The 17791-nt window shown below is 58.2% G+C and overlaps 2 protein-coding genes across 2 annotated transcripts; both read left to right on the top strand.

Annotated features, from left to right (window-relative positions):
• The first annotated feature begins 38 nt into the window (after positions 1 to 38).
• Positions 39 to 13518, top strand: LOC117888099 (2'-5'-oligoadenylate synthase 3-like). Its single transcript, XM_034791184.1, has 6 exons — positions 39 to 1126; positions 5184 to 5466; positions 6222 to 6388; positions 6733 to 6983; positions 10013 to 10160; positions 10927 to 13518. Exons 1-6 carry the CDS (start codon positions 941 to 943, stop codon positions 11071 to 11073), a joined length of 1182 nt encoding a protein of 393 aa, XP_034647075.1. The 5' UTR covers positions 39 to 940; the 3' UTR covers positions 11074 to 13518.
• A 1487-nt stretch (positions 13519 to 15005) lies between these two features.
• On the top strand, positions 15006 to 17504 carry LOC117888241 (2'-5'-oligoadenylate synthase 1-like). The gene is made up of 2 exons (XM_034791471.1): positions 15006 to 15528; positions 17127 to 17504. Exons 1-2 carry the CDS (start codon positions 15352 to 15354, stop codon positions 17502 to 17504), a joined length of 555 nt encoding a protein of 184 aa, XP_034647362.1. The 5' UTR covers positions 15006 to 15351.
• The last annotated feature ends 287 nt before the right edge of the window (positions 17505 to 17791 follow it).

Genomic DNA, 17791 nt, shown 5'->3' with positions numbered 1-17791 from the left:
GTCTCTCTGGGGCTGGGGTGCAGTGACAGTCAGTGGGGCCAGGGATCTCTCTGGGGCTGGGGTGCAGTGACAGTCAGTGGGGCCAGGGGTCTCTCTGGGGCTGGCGGCGGTATGGAGTCAGCACCTGGGCCCAGCTGTTTCCCCGGGGCAGTGACACCTCCCCCTGGCTGCTTGGTGGGAACGTCGCTTTGAGCAGCCAGAACAGGAGGGTGTTTTCTTGCCCAGCTGAACATGCTGCGGGGCCCTAGCCACCGTGGCTCTGCCATGCTCCTCCTCGGGCTGCTCCTGCCCCCCACCGCCTCCCGCGCCCACTGCCCAGGACGCCAGCAGCTGCCTGCAGCTCACAGAACCGAGCCCCTGGAGATGACGCGAGTCCAGGCTCTTCGAACGCTCGGAGGCGGCAAAGGCCTCAGACTCCTGCCCCGGCCCTGGGGGTCGCACCCTGGCTCCACTGCTGTCAAACCCAGGCGCCTGTGGATGGGGATGGACCTGCTGGAGTTTTAGCTGAGTGGGGACAGGATCAGGCCCTCCAAGGACGATCCAGACGGTGCCCTGTGTGATCAGGGCCCAGGCGCTGGGGGAAAGGGTCATTTACAGGGCTTGGCTTGGAGAGGTTCACTAAGCGATGGGGCTTCTCCCCCAGGCACGCTGAAGTCCACATTGCCTTGCGTCATCTGCCTCCGGAGAGCAGCTCTCAGCAGCCAGTCTGCACTGAGCCGCAGCGGGAAACGAAACCGACCGGGGAGCCAGGAATCACAAGCAGGGCGTGCCAGGGCAAAGAGCCAGCTGGAGCTGCCGTGCAGCGACGGGGCCCTGCAAACGCCTGCAGCCGGGGCCACGCTCACACTGCCCTCCCCACTGCTCCTGCTGTAGACGTTGGCTGCAGCCCAGGCTCCCGCAAGGGGCTCTAAGCGGCGAGGGCCGGGCTAGGCCAGCTCCCATGGCTCCGGATCTCTACGAGACGCCCGCTCGGAAGCTGGATAAGTTCATTTTCGACGCTCTGCAGCCCGACAGCACGTTCCTGCGCCAGGCTGGCCAAGCCATCGACACGATCTGTGAGTTCCTGAAAAGAAACTGCTTCACCGACCGGCCCCCGCCCCGCATCAAGGTGCTGAAGGTTGTGAAGGTGAGTGGTGGGGCCTGTTCCAACTGCTCCTGGCATGACGGCTGCGGGGGGGGGGGTGCATCAGGTGGTTGCTTCGCACAGGGTGCAGGCCAGTGCCAGGCAGGGGTGACGTGTCCCGAGTGGCGAGGCTCAAGGATCCCTGCTATTGTGTGTGCACGTCTGGGACGCAGGAGAGGGACAAGCCACCGAGCCACCAGGTGACCAGATGGCTCGGCCCTTTCCTTCAGGACACCCCAGAGTGAGGCCAGGCCAGGATGTGGGGCTCGGGGACTGGCCTTTGGGGCCCCAGGGGCAGGGAACCATGCTCAAGTCAAGGTGGAGAATGGGCCAGGGTGCGTCTGGGCAGGGCGCTCCGGAGCCCCCGTGGGTGCTCTGCTGAGTGGCACTGACCCCACCGGGGATGCTGAGGATCTGGGTGCCTGCAGAGGGACTGCTGGGGCTCGCTGCCAGGGCATGTGCAGCAAGGAGCAGAGTGTTATGTGGTTACATGGCAAGGAGCGGGCAGCGTCCGGGCCAGGCTGAGCACCAGGACGGCCCCTCCAGCTGCTGAGAGCAGTATGGCCGTGCTGAAGGGAAGGGCAGGCCTTCACCTGGCAGCCCTCAACATGCCTGGGTTACCGGCTGGGGGCCACTTCCCCTGCCAAGAGCACAGGGTGGGGGGAGAGGGAGGCTTGCCCAGGTGGGAGAGAGCTGGTGGGGACCTCGCTGGGGACTGGAGCAAGGAGCAGTGAAGGGAGGTTCTGTGGCTAGAATCTCTGGGGAGAAGATGGGGAAGGGGGTGATGAGGAAGCACAGAAGGGGGTAGGGTGGCATCTGCATCATAGATACCATTACCTGCTTTATTGCTAGTGACAGTCCAGAGGATCAGGACCTGGGATGCACCCGGATCTGTGTTCTAACTGACCAATCCCAAGGCAGGTAGTGTGCATTCTGCTACAGTCAAAATCAGATGAAGGCACAGCTCCTTGAACAGCTATCTAGAATGTGTAGAAAGAGTTGCTTTATCATGGGGGGTTTTGATCCGGGAGGGAGGGGGGGCACATGCTGCAGGGCTCATGCTGCCATGGGAAAAACATCCTTGGAGTTTCTAATCATTATAGCTGAGAACTTTCTAATGCAAAAAGCATCACAGTCAGCTCAGGGGGATTCTATATTACACTTTGTTCTGAAGAATAAAGATGAATTATCACTGAACTAAAACCTGATGGTTACCTAGGTGTGACGAACTGGGACTGTTCTTACTGTGGTCTGTGAATGCTGACGGGGAGTGTGGCTAGGATAGTCTGCAATGGGGGATGGGAGACTGACCGACGGAGAATACCTGAGCATGTAACATGAGAACCCAGGAAGGGGTTAGAGGCCAGGTGACACCTTTCCCCGGGAAACTGAACAAAGGCTGGGGGAGGGGTCGCTGAGGGGAGAGTTTCAGAAGCTGGCTGAAAGAAGAACAGGAGTACTTGTGGCACCTTAGAGACTAACAAATTTATTAGAGCATAAGCTTTCGTGGACTACAGCTCACTTCTTCGGATGCATATAGAAGCTGGCTGGTGACATGGCTGGGAGGTAGACGGGGCTCTGACCTCCCAAGGGGGCTAGGGTGCCCTGAGACCCCAAGATGGACCTAACTGAGGAGGTCCTGTTCTCTGTGCCTGCAAGACCTGCCTTGGACTGTATTCCTGTCGTCTAAATAAACCTTCTGCTTTACTGGCTGGCTGAGAGTCATGGTGAATCGCAGGAAGTCGGAGGTGCAGGGCCTTGTGTCCCCCCACACTCCGTGACACTAGGTGCAAGTGATCATGATCAAATTTAATTTGCTCTGTGCAAACAAAAGATAGTCCCAACCAGTATATAGACTTGGTGCTTTAAGAGGGCCAGTTTCCTAGAGCTGAAAACAGTACTGAGCAAACTTGAATAGGAGGAAAAACGTAAACATAAAAATATGAATGATAATTAGGAGCTGTTTAAGGATGCTCTATTACATGCCCAAGGGATCTGCAATTATGTTCAAAGCCTTCTTTGGTTAAAAAACCATCATAGTTGAGAGGGAAGGTGAAAGGAGCAATTATATATATAATATATATAAAATAGCAATCAGTACAAACTTGTAGTTAGGAATTGCAGACAATTGATAAGGGAAGCTAAAGGTACCAGTGAAAACTCTATGGCCAATAGGGTTAAGGACAATGAGAAGGAATTCTTTAAATATTTCAGAAACAAATCAAATCCTAGCATATGACATAGGTCCAATACTAGATAAGGACAGTAAAGCTGTCAGTCATGATGCCTGACATCAGTCCCAGACAAAATCAGGGAAAGATTGGTATGGAGCACAATCAGTAAGGAATTAAGGAATGGCAGAATATATAATGCCAGTCAACATGATTTTATGGCCAATGGATCTTGTGAAACAAATCATGGCTAGATCCACAACGGGATTTAGGCATGTAGCTGCTGCGTTAGGCACCTAAATACCAAATTTAGATCCTCAAAACTGCTGCTGAGTTACTGCCTAACCCTGTAGGTACCTGCATTCCCAGGAGGGACTGTGAGAGTCTCACCGCAGAATACCCTAGAGCCAGTGATTTGGGCTCCCACTGGGATCCCTAGGTGCAAGGCCCTGCCCTGAATTAAGCAGCGTGGGGATCTGAAACAGGCTCTCCCACTCTGGGGGAGTGCTCCTCCTCCTCCAGGGGTGTTTTGAGTGGGCCCCGTTCTCCGGTGCCTGGCTCTCCCCATGCATTGCATCGGGAGGCTGGGTGCCTGACTCCGGGCTGTGGATTCCACTGAGTGGCGAAGCACCTGAAGTGAGGCTTTGCAATGCTGGGCCTAGTTCCCCTGCCCAGCGGTTAGGGTGCTCACCTGGGAGAGGTGTGGACATAATGTACTTCGACTCCTGGCAGGCATTTGCCTTGGTCCCATGTGACACTGGGAGTAAAAAATCAGCACTGTGCAAAATCACTGTAACCCATATCGAATCAGTTCAGAGCTCTCCTACTGACAGGTGTGCAAAAGCAAGTGTAAACAGGGGTTGTCATCCAATGGGGTGTTTTTAGTGGGCTCCCGTAGGGATCTGCTCTCGACTCAATGCTGCTCCATATCTTTATCAGTGATCTGGAAGTAAATCTAAAATCACTGCCGGTAAGATTTGCATATGGCGCATAGATTGGTGCCGGGGTAAATAGTGATGGGGACAGGTCAGTTACACAAAGCGATCTGGCTCCCTTAGTAAGTTGGGCTCATTGGAACAACATCACTACCGCGACATGCAAGGTCATACACCTAGGAACGAAGACAGCAGGTCATGTGTTCAGAGCGGGAGCTGGATCCTGGCCATTAGTGACTGAACAGTACTTAGGAGTCCTGGGAAAGGCAGCTAAACATCAGCTCCCAGGGCAAGGCTTCTGTGATCCTTGGTCATCTGCAGAAACACAGCTGTGGATGCAGTCGGAACAGGGAGGTGGTACTTTCACTTTGGGTACAGCATGGGTGAGACCATTCCTGGATCTTACTCACACTTTAAGATGGATGCTGAAAAAACTGGAAAGGGTCCAGAGAAGAGCCAATGATCTGAGGTGCGGCAAACCTGCCTTTACCCTGTTTGGCCTAAGAAGCTCCCTTTCTGTAGCTTAGCTAAGAGATGGGTAGGCGGAGACATGACCATGGGCTACACGTTCCTCCCTGGGAAGAGATTTCTTATAGCAGACGGCTCTTGAATCTAGCAGAAAAAGGCAGAACCAGATCCAGTGTCTGGAAGCTGCAGCTGGATAAATTTGGACTAGAAAGAAGATACCATTTTTTTAACGGGGGCGGGGGGAGGTGTCATTAACCAAAGGGACAGCTTAGCCTAGGACATGGTGGCTTCTCCGTCACTTGAAGTCTTTCAGTCAAGACTGGGTGTAGCTCAGCCAGACGTGATGGGCTGGATGCAGGAGTCCCCGGGTGCAGGTCTGGGGCTGCGTTCTGCGGGGCTCAGACGAGCTGCGCAGTGGACGCTGCAGGAGGGGCAGGGGAGGCAGGCCCAGCAGGTGACGTGGGACTAACTCCCCTCTCCCGGCAGGGTGGCTCCTTGGGCAAAGGCACGTCCCTGAAAAGCAGTTCCGATGCCGACCTCGTGGTGTTCCTCAGCTGCTTCAAAGGGTACGACGACCAGGAGACGAACCGGGCCGGGATCATCAAGGAGATCGAGAGGATGCTGGAGAAGTGCCAGCAGCAGAGGCACTTTGAGGTGTTCATTGAGCAGTCCCGGTGGCCGAACCCCCGTGTGCTGAGCTTCATGATGAGTTCCAAGACGCTCAATGAATCCATCGAGTTTGACGTGCTGCCAGCCTACAATGCCCTGTGTATGTCCTGCTGCCCCTACTCCGCTAGCTGCCTGCTCTCTGAGCGTCTCCAAAGGCAGGGATTCTCCTTGGTGGGAGAGTCTGGGCCCTGAGCCCTGGAGAGCCGCGTTTGCTGGGTCACGAGTGTCACAGTTGCTCCACAGATCCCTAGATCTGTGCTACCCCACTCCCTGCAATGTACAACGCCCGGAAACGGGTGTGCAGGGGAATAAAAATTTGGCCGCTTTTGGAGGGGCACTTTCTGTGCCTCCCATGGCCAGAGGAGCTGGCTCTCCACCCCCCACCCCTGCAGCTCCTTGGGCTGGCGGAGCTGGCTTCTCCCCACTGTGGCTGGTAGAGCTGGCACACACCCCGGTGGCCCCAGGGCCGGTGGAGCTCGCTCTCCCTGCCCCGGAAGAGTTCTATACCCCCGCTGATTGGGGGGGGGGCGTGCCCCTGCTTGCCCCCCTGCACACACCCCCACCCTGAAATGAATGCAGATGCCCTCCCCCAGGCGCTGTGCCCGCTCCCAACAGCTCAGGGTGTCATGCGAACTCCTGCAGGGGTTGGACGGACACTCGTGCTGCACCGGGTGGCATGAGAGATAGTGGCAGACCAGGCCTCTGCCCCCTCACCCTGGTCCTTCTGCTAAATAGCCCCAGGAGTGGTTCCCCTGCATTACCAGGGTCCCGGTTTGCACTGCAGGTGCCTTGCTGAGGTTAAACAGAGATGGAGCCCAGCCTGGCATGCACCTGTGTGTTTATGTTCTCTGCCAGCCTCGGGTGCCAAGCCTCCCTCCCAGGTGTACGAGGAGCTGATCCAGAGCTGCTCCCGGGGGGGCGAGTTCTCCACCTGCTTCACCGAGTTGCAGCGGGATTTCGTGGTGGATCGCCGCACCAAAGTGAAAAGCCTGATCCGCCTGGTGAAATACTGGTACAAGCAGGTACAGCAGCCAGGCCAGGCTTCCCAGAGCCCCTGGGGCGGAGGGGGGAGGGGGGTTCACGCTTTCCTTTCCCAGCACCCTCCACTTGCCCTAACTGGCACAGCAAAGCCCCTTCTCTAAATGCTTTTCCTTCTGAGTCTGAGACGGGTGAATGGTGCCCGGACGGAGCTGGCACTGACAGGGCACTGTGGTGAGGAAGCTCACTGTGCCTGAGCCCCGGCTGGCACTGACAGGGCCCAGCTGCGGGGAGCTCCCCCTGCCCCGGTGCCGTTTGCCGTGTGGATTTAGGGGCACGAACTGGGCACTGAATCAAGGCTCATCTTTGTTCCTCTTGTCCATGCCAGCACATCCGTCCGTACAAAGAGTACCTGGGAAAGGGGGAATCCCTGCCCCCCCAGTACGCGCTGGAGCTCCTGTCTGTCTACGCATGGGAGCAGGGCAGCAGGGATCGAGCTTTCGACATGGCCGAGGGCTTCCGGACGGTGCTGGAGCTGATCCGGCAGTACAAGCAGCTCTGTGTCTATTGGACCATCAACTACAACTTTGCAGATGAGGTCCTGGGAGGGTTCCTGCACCACCAGCTCCAGAAAGCCAGGTCAGCTTCCCTCCCAGGCCGATGGTTTCCCTCCACATCCTGCCCCATGGCTATTCCCACCCATCTCTGTGCCCCCACCCGCCCCACTCCTGCTCCGGGCCCCCGGGGCAGTCCTGTCCAGGTCTGCGCTGGGAGCGGCCGGTGGGACCATGAAACCCCCAGCACGGTGCGTGGACGTGACTAGCGTGCTCCCACGTCTAGGCTGCTGGTTCCAGCTCGGGGTATGTGTTGCAGGCGAGTCGGGCGGTCCCAGGCACAGGGAGGAGCTGACACTGGGACTGCTCCAGGGACACCTGCATCTCGGCTCCCCACCCTGCCAAGAAAGGCTGCCTGGCTCAGGCTACAGGGGGAGGGGCGACTGCAGCACGGCTGAGCCCAGAAGGTCAAAAATCAGGGGACTGGCCCCCAAATGGGGGGGAGGGATAGCTCAGTGGTTTGAGCATTGGCCTACTAAACCCAGAGTTGTGAGTTCAATCCTTGAGGAGGCCACTTAGGGATCTGGGGCAAAATCAGTACTTGGTCCTGCTAATGAAGGCAGGGGGCTGGATTCGATGACCTTTCAAGGTCCCTTCCAGTTCTAGGAGATGGGATATCTCCATTAATTTATTTATTTAATTTATTTAAATCAGGAGACCACACCCACTTGTGACCAAATGACAAAGATTTGTAGCCGGTGCTGCCCATGGTGCGGGGAGATCGCAGCTCCTCCCCAGAGCAAAACCTTCCAGGCAATTCATGCTGTAACCCCCCCCACCCCCCCCCCCGCCGCCTCCCCCCCCCCCCCCACCGCCACCCCCCCCCCCCCCCCCCCCCCCCAGCAATTCAGCCTGGCTTTTACCTGGGGCTCCTCCGATCCCAGCACGGCCAATCTCAAAACTCCTGAGTCAGATCCCCCAAAAAATCATGATTTTTTTTTAAAAAAAAAAGATGCTACTGTGATTTTCGATCTGTCTTCTGAGTGTCGCCCTCGGCCCGCCCTCCCTCCCCGCGTGGGTCTGTAGAGAGGTTAGCTGGGCCTTGCCTCTCTCTGGGGCGGCGGGGACCCCCACCACCTCACTACGTTCGGGAAGAGCTCTAGCAGGGTCTAGTCTTTCTCCGCAGCCTGCGTGAGGGCAGCAACGACCCAGCGAGTCGTCAGCCCAGGCCCTAGGCAGGGCAGGGCAAGGGTGAGTCGGGCGCTCAGGCAGGGGCTGAGCAAGAACAGGATAGACACAGTGGGCCCAGGGCCTGGCTCCGAAGGCCTGAGAGGGGGAGAGGGGCACCCGCGAGGTGGGTGGCAGGGGGGACGCAGGCCTTCCCACTCCACTGCGTCCCAGCCCGGCCCTAGCACGGCAGAAGACCCGCTGCTGCGTCAGTGGGGATCCCGGCCGCAAGACACGGACATGGGCTCTGGGTGTGCTGCTGCCAGACTCGGGGTCGGCTGCCCCCGGGCTACTTCCTGACTCCCCCTCTAAAGCTATCTGGGTCGGGGCAGTGTCCTCATGGGGGTCCAGCACCAGGGGTTCCTCAGGATCGCTGGTGCAGGGCAGGCCCAGCCAACCCTTGGGTCCACCCCAGGTTACTGGGGCTTCCCAAGCGGAAGCTAGGCCAGAGGCGTCTGGTCTCCCCAGCACCTGCCCTTGCAGTAAGCTCTGGGGTCGGGCCTTTATACTTCCTGCGCCACGCCTGACCTCTGGGGGGCGGGCTCAGAGCTCCCTGGCTCCGCCCACTGTGGTCTGGAGGGGCTCGTCTCTCTCTGGGGCAGCGGGGACCCACACCGCCTCACTACAGGGTCCAGGATGGATTGGGTCAGGTGAGTCTGGCCCCTGCTGCAGCCCTCACCCCACATCTGCCCATCTCCTGCCCAGCAATTGAGCCCCCAACCTCCAAATCAATCCTGTCCCCCCACCCCCACATGCGTTCTGCCCTTGCCTGCCTCCCCTCTGCTCCTCCTGGAGCTCTTCACCAGCATCTCCCAGGCCAGGTGGGGAGCTGCAGTGGGATCCCCTGCCCCCTTCCAGGCTGTGGGGGGCTTTAGGGGCTTTTCACCTCCCTCTACCCCTGCCCAGAGAAAGCAGTCTTGTCCCCACTGGGAGCAGAGAAACCGTCCTGTCCCCATTGCTCACAGGAGGGGGAGGAGGGGATGGAGCCTCCCTGAGCTGCTGGGCTCCCCCCTCCCCTCCTGTGAGAATCGTGTCGATGCCCCCCCAGGAGGCGGGGCAGTGGGGAAGGCAGCCAATCAGAGCTGCTGGGTGGGGCTGAAGTGATGGGAGGGTGGCATTGAGGTTGGCTGCCGTGGGGGGGGGGGTGAAATCCCATCCCTGCAGAATGGGCAGCGCAGCCGCTGGGAATGAGGGGGGCGAATGCCGCTGGGCTGGCGGAGCAGGGGGGTGAGGCCCCGATAGCCCCTGTGGGAGGGGAGAGGGCGGTGCAGAGGGCTTGCACTCGGGACCCCGGAATGGGACGGGTGGGGAGAACCTGGGGCGAGCGGAGGCCCAGCCCCTCCCTGCTGAGAGACGTGTGACCGACAGCCAACAGCGCCTAGCAGGACGGAGCCTGTGGGCCAGGGGGCAGCGCGTGCCCAGCTCCCTGCAGCCCAGCCGGTCAGCACCGCCACCAGGGCCGGCTTTAGGCCAATTCCACCAATTCCCCCAAATCGGGCCCCACGCTTAAGAGGGCCCCGCGCCCAGTGGCAGGGTTGCCCAGAGCGGGGGGGCAAGTGGCAGAGAATCCCTTCCCTGGCTAGAGGCACCTTTTTAATTTTTACTCACCTGGCGGCGCTCCGGGTCTTTGGCAGTGGGTCCTTCACTCGCTCCAGGTCTTTGGCGGCACTGAAGGATGTGCCGCCAAAGACCCGGAGCGAATGAAGGACCCGCCACCAAAGACTAGGAGCGCGGCCCGGTGAGTACAAGCCCCACGTGGTTTTTTTAACGTGTTTTTTTTTTTTTTAAGTCATCCCTGTCGGGGCCCCGTCGAAACTGTTCGAATCGGGCCCCGCACTTCCTAAAGCCGGCCCTGACCGCCACTCTTCGTGTCTCGCTCCATTTCAGGCCCATCATCCTGGACCCGGCGGATCCGACGGGGATCGTGGGGGAGGGGAGCCGCTGGGACCTGGTGGCACAGGAGGCTGAGTGCTGCTGTCACCAGCAATGCTGCATGGACCTCTACGGCGTTCCTGTGCAGCCCTGGGACGTGTCGGTGAGCACGGCATCACCATGATGTCTCTGATTGTGTCCAAGGAGCTCACAGACCAGGCCCCCTCTGCACCCCTGTGCAGCACAGGCCCAGCCTGGGGATGCCCCCACCCCTGCAGAGTGGGGAGATCCATTCACCTGTGCTTCCCCGTCTCTGCCCAGCTGGTGCCCTCCCGAGGCCCTGTCCGCTCAGTGGCACTGGCTTGGCCAGGCAGTCACTCCCTGACCGCGTTCCCTGCAGACAGGCAGTCGTCGGGCTGGGGAGCACCCGTCAGCGTGACAGTGCCATCTCGCCAGGGGAGGTTGGGTGTGAGCCTTTCCGCTCTGCCCCACACCCAGACCCAGGGCTCTGGGCACCCTGCAGGGAGGCTGCTGCAGATACAGCCTCTCTCCTGAGGTCAGCCAGGCCCTCTCCCTTCCCCGTCCCTGCCACCCCCCACCCCCAGCAGCTCCTCCGTCCCCAGAGACCTATCGCGGGGGAGGGAGGAGCAGTGACCTTTTAGGACCCAGGGCCCTGCCAAATCTGGGCCCAGAACTGCCAAGTCTGGACACCTTGATCCCAGCAGGGTCTGGCCAGGAGGTGCCAGCACCCTGAGATGGCTGCTCCCCTCGAAAATCAGCTCTTCTCCCTGGCTGGCCGGGCTGCCATCTGCCCTCCGTTATCCCCAGGATCTCCATTAGGGGCCCCTGCTGGCCCCTGAGACCTGGCGCAATGGGGGGCAGTCGCTGGCTCTTTACTGATCCCCAATATCTGTGTGCTCCTGTTCCAGCCTGAGCAAACCCCCAAAGGGAGCAGGGGCTTTGAGATCCACACCGGAGCGCAAGAACATCCAGTCTCAGCACCTCAGCCTGGGCCAGCCTCCACCAGTAACGAAGCCATGGCAGTCCAGCAGCCGTCCTTCTGCACCGTCCTCTGAGACACCTCTCCAGCCCTCCTTCCGGGGACGGCTCCGGCTGGGGGGCAGAAGGAATGTGGACAGGAAGGGGGGGAATTCTGGGGGCTCCCTCCATTCCTACTTGTCATGCTACCTTGAGCCATGGGAGCTGGGCTGGCCTGGTCTCATCTCCAGGAGGATGTGGCCAGTTCCCGTAGTCCCCATGTGGCATGGTCCCCCTGCCCGTGAGTGGATGGGAACACTGGAGCCTCCCTATCCCAACACCATCCTGCGCTCCTGGGCAGTCAGAGGAGAGATCTCCCTAGCTGTGGGCAGCTCTTGAGAGTGAGCCAGGCCTGGGACCATTCCACCGAGTACCCCGCCCCCATGAGCATTACGTCCTCATCCCGCCCCCCCCAGGACAGGTCTCCTGTGCAGCTCCAGCCCTGGCCTGGTCTATTCCCGTATCTGTCTGCATTCACCCTGATCCTCCCCGTGAGCCTTATGCGACTCTCCCTCTGCCGAGCCCACCTGCCTGCCAGGCCCTTCCGACAACGACAGGATGGCGCGTCCTCCTCTAGCAATGGACAACAGTGCGGCCTCTCTCTGGGTTGGCAGCGAGGTGAATTATGGGATAGGTGAGGGAATCCTGGCATTAAATCCCAGACTCCCTACAATGCCAGGGGGTGTCAATACACAGCAAAACTCCCCATAAGGCAGGGAGCCAGCTGGGGTGTGGAAGATGCTGGGATACCTACCCATAATGCACCATGCTTTAGCAATGTGGTGTGTGAGCCCCGTAAGGTGCCCGCTGTGAGTTCATTCCACCGGAATAGCTTTTCCGGTTGCACTATGTCGACGATCTCACCCTGGTGCGATGTGTGTAGACAAGGCCCCGGAGCGCTTCGCTCCCTGCGTTGTCACTGACACCGCGGCAGGGAGGGCGGGAAATGCTAGTGACTCAGAGTGGCAGCGTTCGGACTCGCTCCACGCTGGCATGATGCCAGGGCAGGGGGGACTGGGGCCCCAGGTGCTAGCGCTGCTTCACCGGGGCTGGGGAAACAGATAAACAGGTCCAAGAGCCCGGGGACGTTATGGGGGGGAGGGGGAAGAAGAATGTCAGGAAAACAAGATTCACTGGCTGCTTCTCTATTAACTTTGCACCCAGACTGGGAGTCAAATGGGAGCATCTCAAGGCCAATTGCCTCCTTTCAGAGAACAGCCCTGCCCTTCTCCCTCTGTCTCCCTGCGCCATCTCCCCGGCTGCCCAGCATTTGTCCTCCGACTTCCACCTAAGGGCGGGGGCAATTCCACTGACTGGCTCTGTGCAGCTGGTGGGGAGGTGGCTGTGATCTCCAGGCATTTCCCTTGGCATTCGGAGAGCACTTGGGAGATTTTTCCTCCCCTCCGGTCCCTGGTGGCATCAGAATCTACGATGCATTTTCTCTCTGTCCAGGGGTACTTCCCCTCTCTGCTGATTGCTGAGTTATTTGCCATGTTAATTGTTTACCATGTTAATTGCTTGGGGTGCATGTGTGTGTTTGAGGGATGACTTGGGGGGGGGGGGACCATGTCCCCAGTGGGGCATATCCTTGTTTGAGTGATGTCATAATGTTTGGGTCTACTACTGTACCCTCGGAGTGCGCTGAATGGTGAGAAGTGAGTGAAAGTTCATAACATGGCACGACCTGTTGTCATCAGTGCTGGTGTTCTGGGAGCAAAGGGAGCCGGACTGAATTAATCTAAACCAAACGGCCTCCTGACATGACTCAACTCAAGGCCGGAGTTAAGATCTTGCCTGGTAAACAAGAGAAGTGTGAGGCCAAAAATCAATCAGCCAAAATGGGTGCATCAGAAATCAGGCCTAGATAATGAGGGGCTGGGCTGTTTCACCCACCACTCCATTTTGGGGGGGCTGAAAAGAAAAGACTTTCTCTTTCCTACCCCTCGCCGTTTGCCTTCTGTTTAACAAGAGTCTGGCTTAGCCGCCCAGGACTGCACATTTTGCATCACTGCTGGGAGCCTTTGTCCAAAGAGGAGCTAAAAGCAATGCCCTAAATCGTCCGATGCTGGTACAGGTTTGCCAGGAGCGGCTGATTGGACCGTGTGCTCGGTGGGTTTCTCCAGCAGTGAGGATGCAAATGAGTCAGCACCAGAGACAGAGGCTGCAATTTGTCTCTGTGCTGTGCTGTTCTCGCCCCTTGTGTGTGTTTGTCTTAAAGGAAGCAGGCTGGCACTTTAACCACAACATCTCCAGACCAGCTCAACTCACTTTCTTCCCCCCCTCCCCAAACTGACAGTTGTTACCATCTTAGATATCATCCTAGATACATCAGACGGGGGTCTCCTAGCTACAGACTTTCTACAGCTAATAGAAAGGGAAGCAGGGACCTTGTTAAAATCAAACCGAACTTAATACTTTACATGTCAGATGCTTTAACGTTTTTTCTTCTTTTCTGGTATTCTTAATAAAAGGTGTTAACAAAACATGTACTGGTTTGGTTGCCATGGGGCTGAGCAGGCCGAGAGCCCCGAACCACACTGACCGTTTGATATTGTACAGTGACAGGCTCGTGTTCAGGGCCGGCTCCAGGTTTTCTGCCGCCCCAAACGGCGGGGGGAAAAAAAAGCGGTACTTCAGCGGCAGCTCAATCGCGCCGCTCCACTCTTCCTTCACTCCCTCTCTTCCTCTTCAGCGGCAATTCGGTGGCAGCTCAAAGAGGAAGAGAGGGAATGATGGACCTGACACCGAATTCCCAGACGTGCCGCCCCAATAGCGGATGGAGTGCTGCCCCTTTGTATGGGCCGCCCCAAGCACCTGCTTCCTAGGCTGGTGCCTGGAGCTGGCCCTGCTCGTGTTAACACCTTTGAGGCTCTGGGCACATTTATTCCATCAAAATGAATGTAACAGGGATGCCCATTTAACATGGGTCCTGCTGGGTTTCCACAGCAGAGCAGGAAAGATGAGAGGTACTTGGGGGGAGAATGTATCTGTTTTCCTGGGGGACGCTATTAGGAAGGAGTGGGCGGGGGGGGAGGGTGGCTGTATGGAGAATTTATTCCCCCTGCCAGTCTGGGGGCTTGGGGGGAGTAGGTCCTGCAGACAGCAGCACACAGACTATGGTACTGAATGCAGCCAGCCTGTTCAGTCTGTGCTGGAGAGACGCAGGCAACCTGTGGGGGCCAAGCCAGGAGCTCAGTGGACAAGCTGGGTGACCAGCTGGAGGCCCTGGAGAGCCTGCCCGTGCTGGGATCACCCTGACAGGCACCGAGTGGGGCAGGGACAGTGTTTGTGAGGAGAGCTGGCAGCCTCTGGCAGCCAGAGGGGACGTAGCCCTAGGGCTGGTCCCAGCAGAAGCCATCTGGACCAGAGGGCCCCAAGACTGCCCTGCGTCTGTGAGGGCTGACTGCCAGTGTGCTCAGTAGGGCTTCCTGAACCCGGAGCCACACTAGGGTTGCCAGGTGTCTGGTTTTCGACCGGAACACCCAGTTGAAAAGAGACCCTGGTGGCTCCGGTCAGCACTGCCGACCGGGCCATTAAAAGCCCTGCCCTGTGTTCACCCCTGAGCCGGGCCGCCCAGCTTCCAGCATGGCGAGCTGAGGCTGCGAGGGAGGGGCCGGCTGGGAGCTATGGAGCCGGATGTGGCCCGCGGGCTGTAGTTTGCCCACCTCTGCTCTACTCCTGATGCACCAGCAACAGACAGATTGGGTAAATTCCTGTTCCAGGGCCCGTGAGTGAGTCCTGCGCTAGCCCTGGGAGGGGAATGCAGGAGGAGGGGAGGACAGAGTTTGGCCTGTGGACCCTGGATTATTGCTGATGATGCAGGAGGTGGAAAAACAGGGCAGGACTGTCAGAATCCAGCTGGCCTGGAACCATCTGGAACTTGCAGAGTGAAAACATGGGATCTGAAATCACTGAGACACAGTAACGGTAGAGCTGCGCGTTCACCCTGCCAGGGGCCACGCGTGCCTAGCATCGAACAGGCCAGCTGAGCTCGGCACACGGGCAGCTCTGGAAGGCAGGGAGAGATTCCAGCTATCAGCCAGGAAGTGGGGCGCAGGGCAGTGGACTCCAAAGCATTCCTGAGGCAGGCAGGGAGCAGCGTGGCCCTGGGAGAAACGAAACTGATCAGAGAGCTAAGGAAATGAAAGGAGGCGAGGCCTCTGTGCAGCAACCAACCCTCTGCAGCTGCTCTTCCCCTCCCCACCCTGTGCCTGTTGCAGTCCAGAAGGAGCAAGGGACAGTCCCGCTCTGCCAGGGGCACACACAGGCTAGTCCCGGCCTAGGCAGCCCCTGTTGTCTCCTCACCAGCACCAGTCATGGGGCTCTACCAGACAGCAGCTGAGGAACTCGATACGTTCATCAGCAACGACCTGCAGCCCAACAGAGTTTTCAAGAACCAGATCAGCACAGCCATTCACATCATCTTCCTATTTCTGACCCAAAACTGCTTCAGAAACTCTGGCTCTGCAATGCGGGTGCTGAAGGTGGTTAAGGTGAGCGATGGAGATGGGGTGCACACAGCAGCCCGACCCTGCCTCTCCAGGCATTGGGGGGAGTGGGAAGGGGAGGGGGAACAGTCCAGAGGTGAGTGTACTCAATGGTGAGTGTACAACAGCTAGGGTGATGCTGTTGTGAATCAGGGCGCAGCGCCGGGGACCCCTCTGCCTGTGTCTGAAGAAGGGGTGAGCGAGAGGGGAGGTGGGCCTGGTTCCCAGGTGCAGGACTCCAGTGTGGGGAAATGGGGGACAGATGGTCACTGTCAGTATTTGTGCAGGGCTGTGTCTGGGGAGAGCCAGAGGGCAGGCAAAATACCTGCAGAATTGCCCTTCCCTGAGGGAGACCCCCCCGAGCAATGGCCCCCTGGGACACGGGGCTCGGGGTCTGGCATTTGAGGCTGCGCTGCATCAGGCAGGGGATGATGCCAGGGTCAAGGGTGGAGAATGGCCGTGGCGAAAACTGAAAAACCCAGATTTGCACTAAAATCACTGTTTAGTCACTCTGGCTATGGGCTAGGCAGTGACCTCGCAGGGGCCTGGGGGAGGGGAGCAGAGACGTAGTCACTTTTAGGGTGATGGTTAGCCTCGGATGGGCCCTTGCCCCCACTCCAGCCCCCCCAGGCTGTTTCTTTTGATCCCACAGGCCCCGTCCAGGCCCCTAGCCATCACTCTGGCCAGCCCCCAGCCCAGCAATACGTCACATCCAGAGAATCTGTCACATTCTTTTGGAAAGTTTGCCGAGCTGCGTGCACTGAAGAAGTTGGAAACACACAGCTCAGGCCACGTGAGCAACGCAGCGTGCGACCCGCTAGTGTAAGGAAAATTAACAACACTAGTGACCTGGTATAAAGCTGGGAGCAGGGGGCTGTTTAGCTCACCCCTGAGTCCCCCTCCCAGCTGGGCGCACTGCTGCCCCTGCCACCCCCCTGCGGTGCTTGCACATGGTCTCCTCCAGGCTTTTAACAAGTGAGGTCGGACGAACCTTCCAGAGATATGTAGGGGTCCAAACAAAAATAACTCATTTTTGCCAGCCCCCTTCCGGGCTCAAATGGTTCTTACCCCACTGGGGACCCCTCCGCCCCTCCCCGGAAGCCCTTGCCTGGGCTCTTAAATAACAACTGGTACCAACATTGGGCCTCTGGCCCCACCCATGCTAGATCACCAGGCCCCGTCCTTTATCAGATTTCCCCTCCCAGACCACTCTGCCTCCACTGGGGAGCAGTTACTCACGTGAGTCGCCTGCTGATGTCAAATGAAGAATTGACCAAGGGCCTGACTCTGTGGGAGGGATGCGGCTGAGATCCACGGTGTAAAACCCCTGTGACTGGGACCAGAATCAGCCCTAACTCTTGGGGAAGCCCCTTTTCCCTGCTCCTCCGATGCTCAGTCCCAAGGCCAGGACTCACTTTGCCACAGCCACGGGCCAAAACCACATCCGCTCGGCCCTGATCCCACCCTGTACTCATCAGTGAGCGTGGGATGTCCCACAGGGGGTGTCTCCGGGGTGACACAGGAAGCCGCTCCTCCATGCGGGTGGGCCACAGCTGAGCGCTCTGCGGAAGGACTCAGTGGGACCTCTCTGTCTCTGTCTCCAGGCCGGCTCGTCGGGGAAGGGCACAGCCCTGAAAGACGTCTCCGATGTGGACCTCGTCGTGTTTGTCAGCTCGATTACGGATTTCCGGGCCCTGAAAGCAGAACGGAAAAAAATCATTGCTGAAATCCAGACAAGGCTGGAGGAATGCAGAGAGTCCCTGGGAAAAGACCTAGAGCTGAGCATTAAGAAAACAAAGTGGGAGAACCCCCGTGTGCTCACTTTTACCCTAAAATCGAATACCATGGATGAACATATTGATTTTGATGTGCTGCCGGCTTTCGACGCTCTAGGTAAGATGCACTGTTTTGGATTCCCAGGGCATCTAGTCTCTCTGGATTCCCATGGTGCGTTGCCAGAGCTGTTGCTACTTTCGAGATAGCAATGGCTCCATGTTCTCTGGGGTGTGCTGGGTTGTAAGCACGTGACACCAGGTTTCAGAGTAGCAGCTGTGTTAGTCTGTATCCGCAAAAAGAACAGGAGTACTTGTGGCACCTTAGAGACTAACAAATTTATTAGAGGAAGGAGGGGAATGGTTAATTTCTCCTTGTTTTAAGATCCAAGGGGTTTGGATCTGTATTCACCAATGAATTGGTGAAGGTCTCTCAAGGCTACCCAGGGAAGGAAATTAGCCTTGGGATGGTGGCAGCGGACCAGAGCTAAGCTGGT

The sequence above is a fragment of the Trachemys scripta genome, chromosome 15, assembly GCF_013100865.1.
Source record: "Trachemys scripta elegans isolate TJP31775 chromosome 15, CAS_Tse_1.0, whole genome shotgun sequence".
Lineage (NCBI taxonomy): Eukaryota > Metazoa > Chordata > Testudines > Emydidae > Trachemys > Trachemys scripta.
The sequence above is the reverse complement of the archived record's forward strand: the minus strand, read 5'-3'. Positions and strand labels throughout refer to the sequence as shown.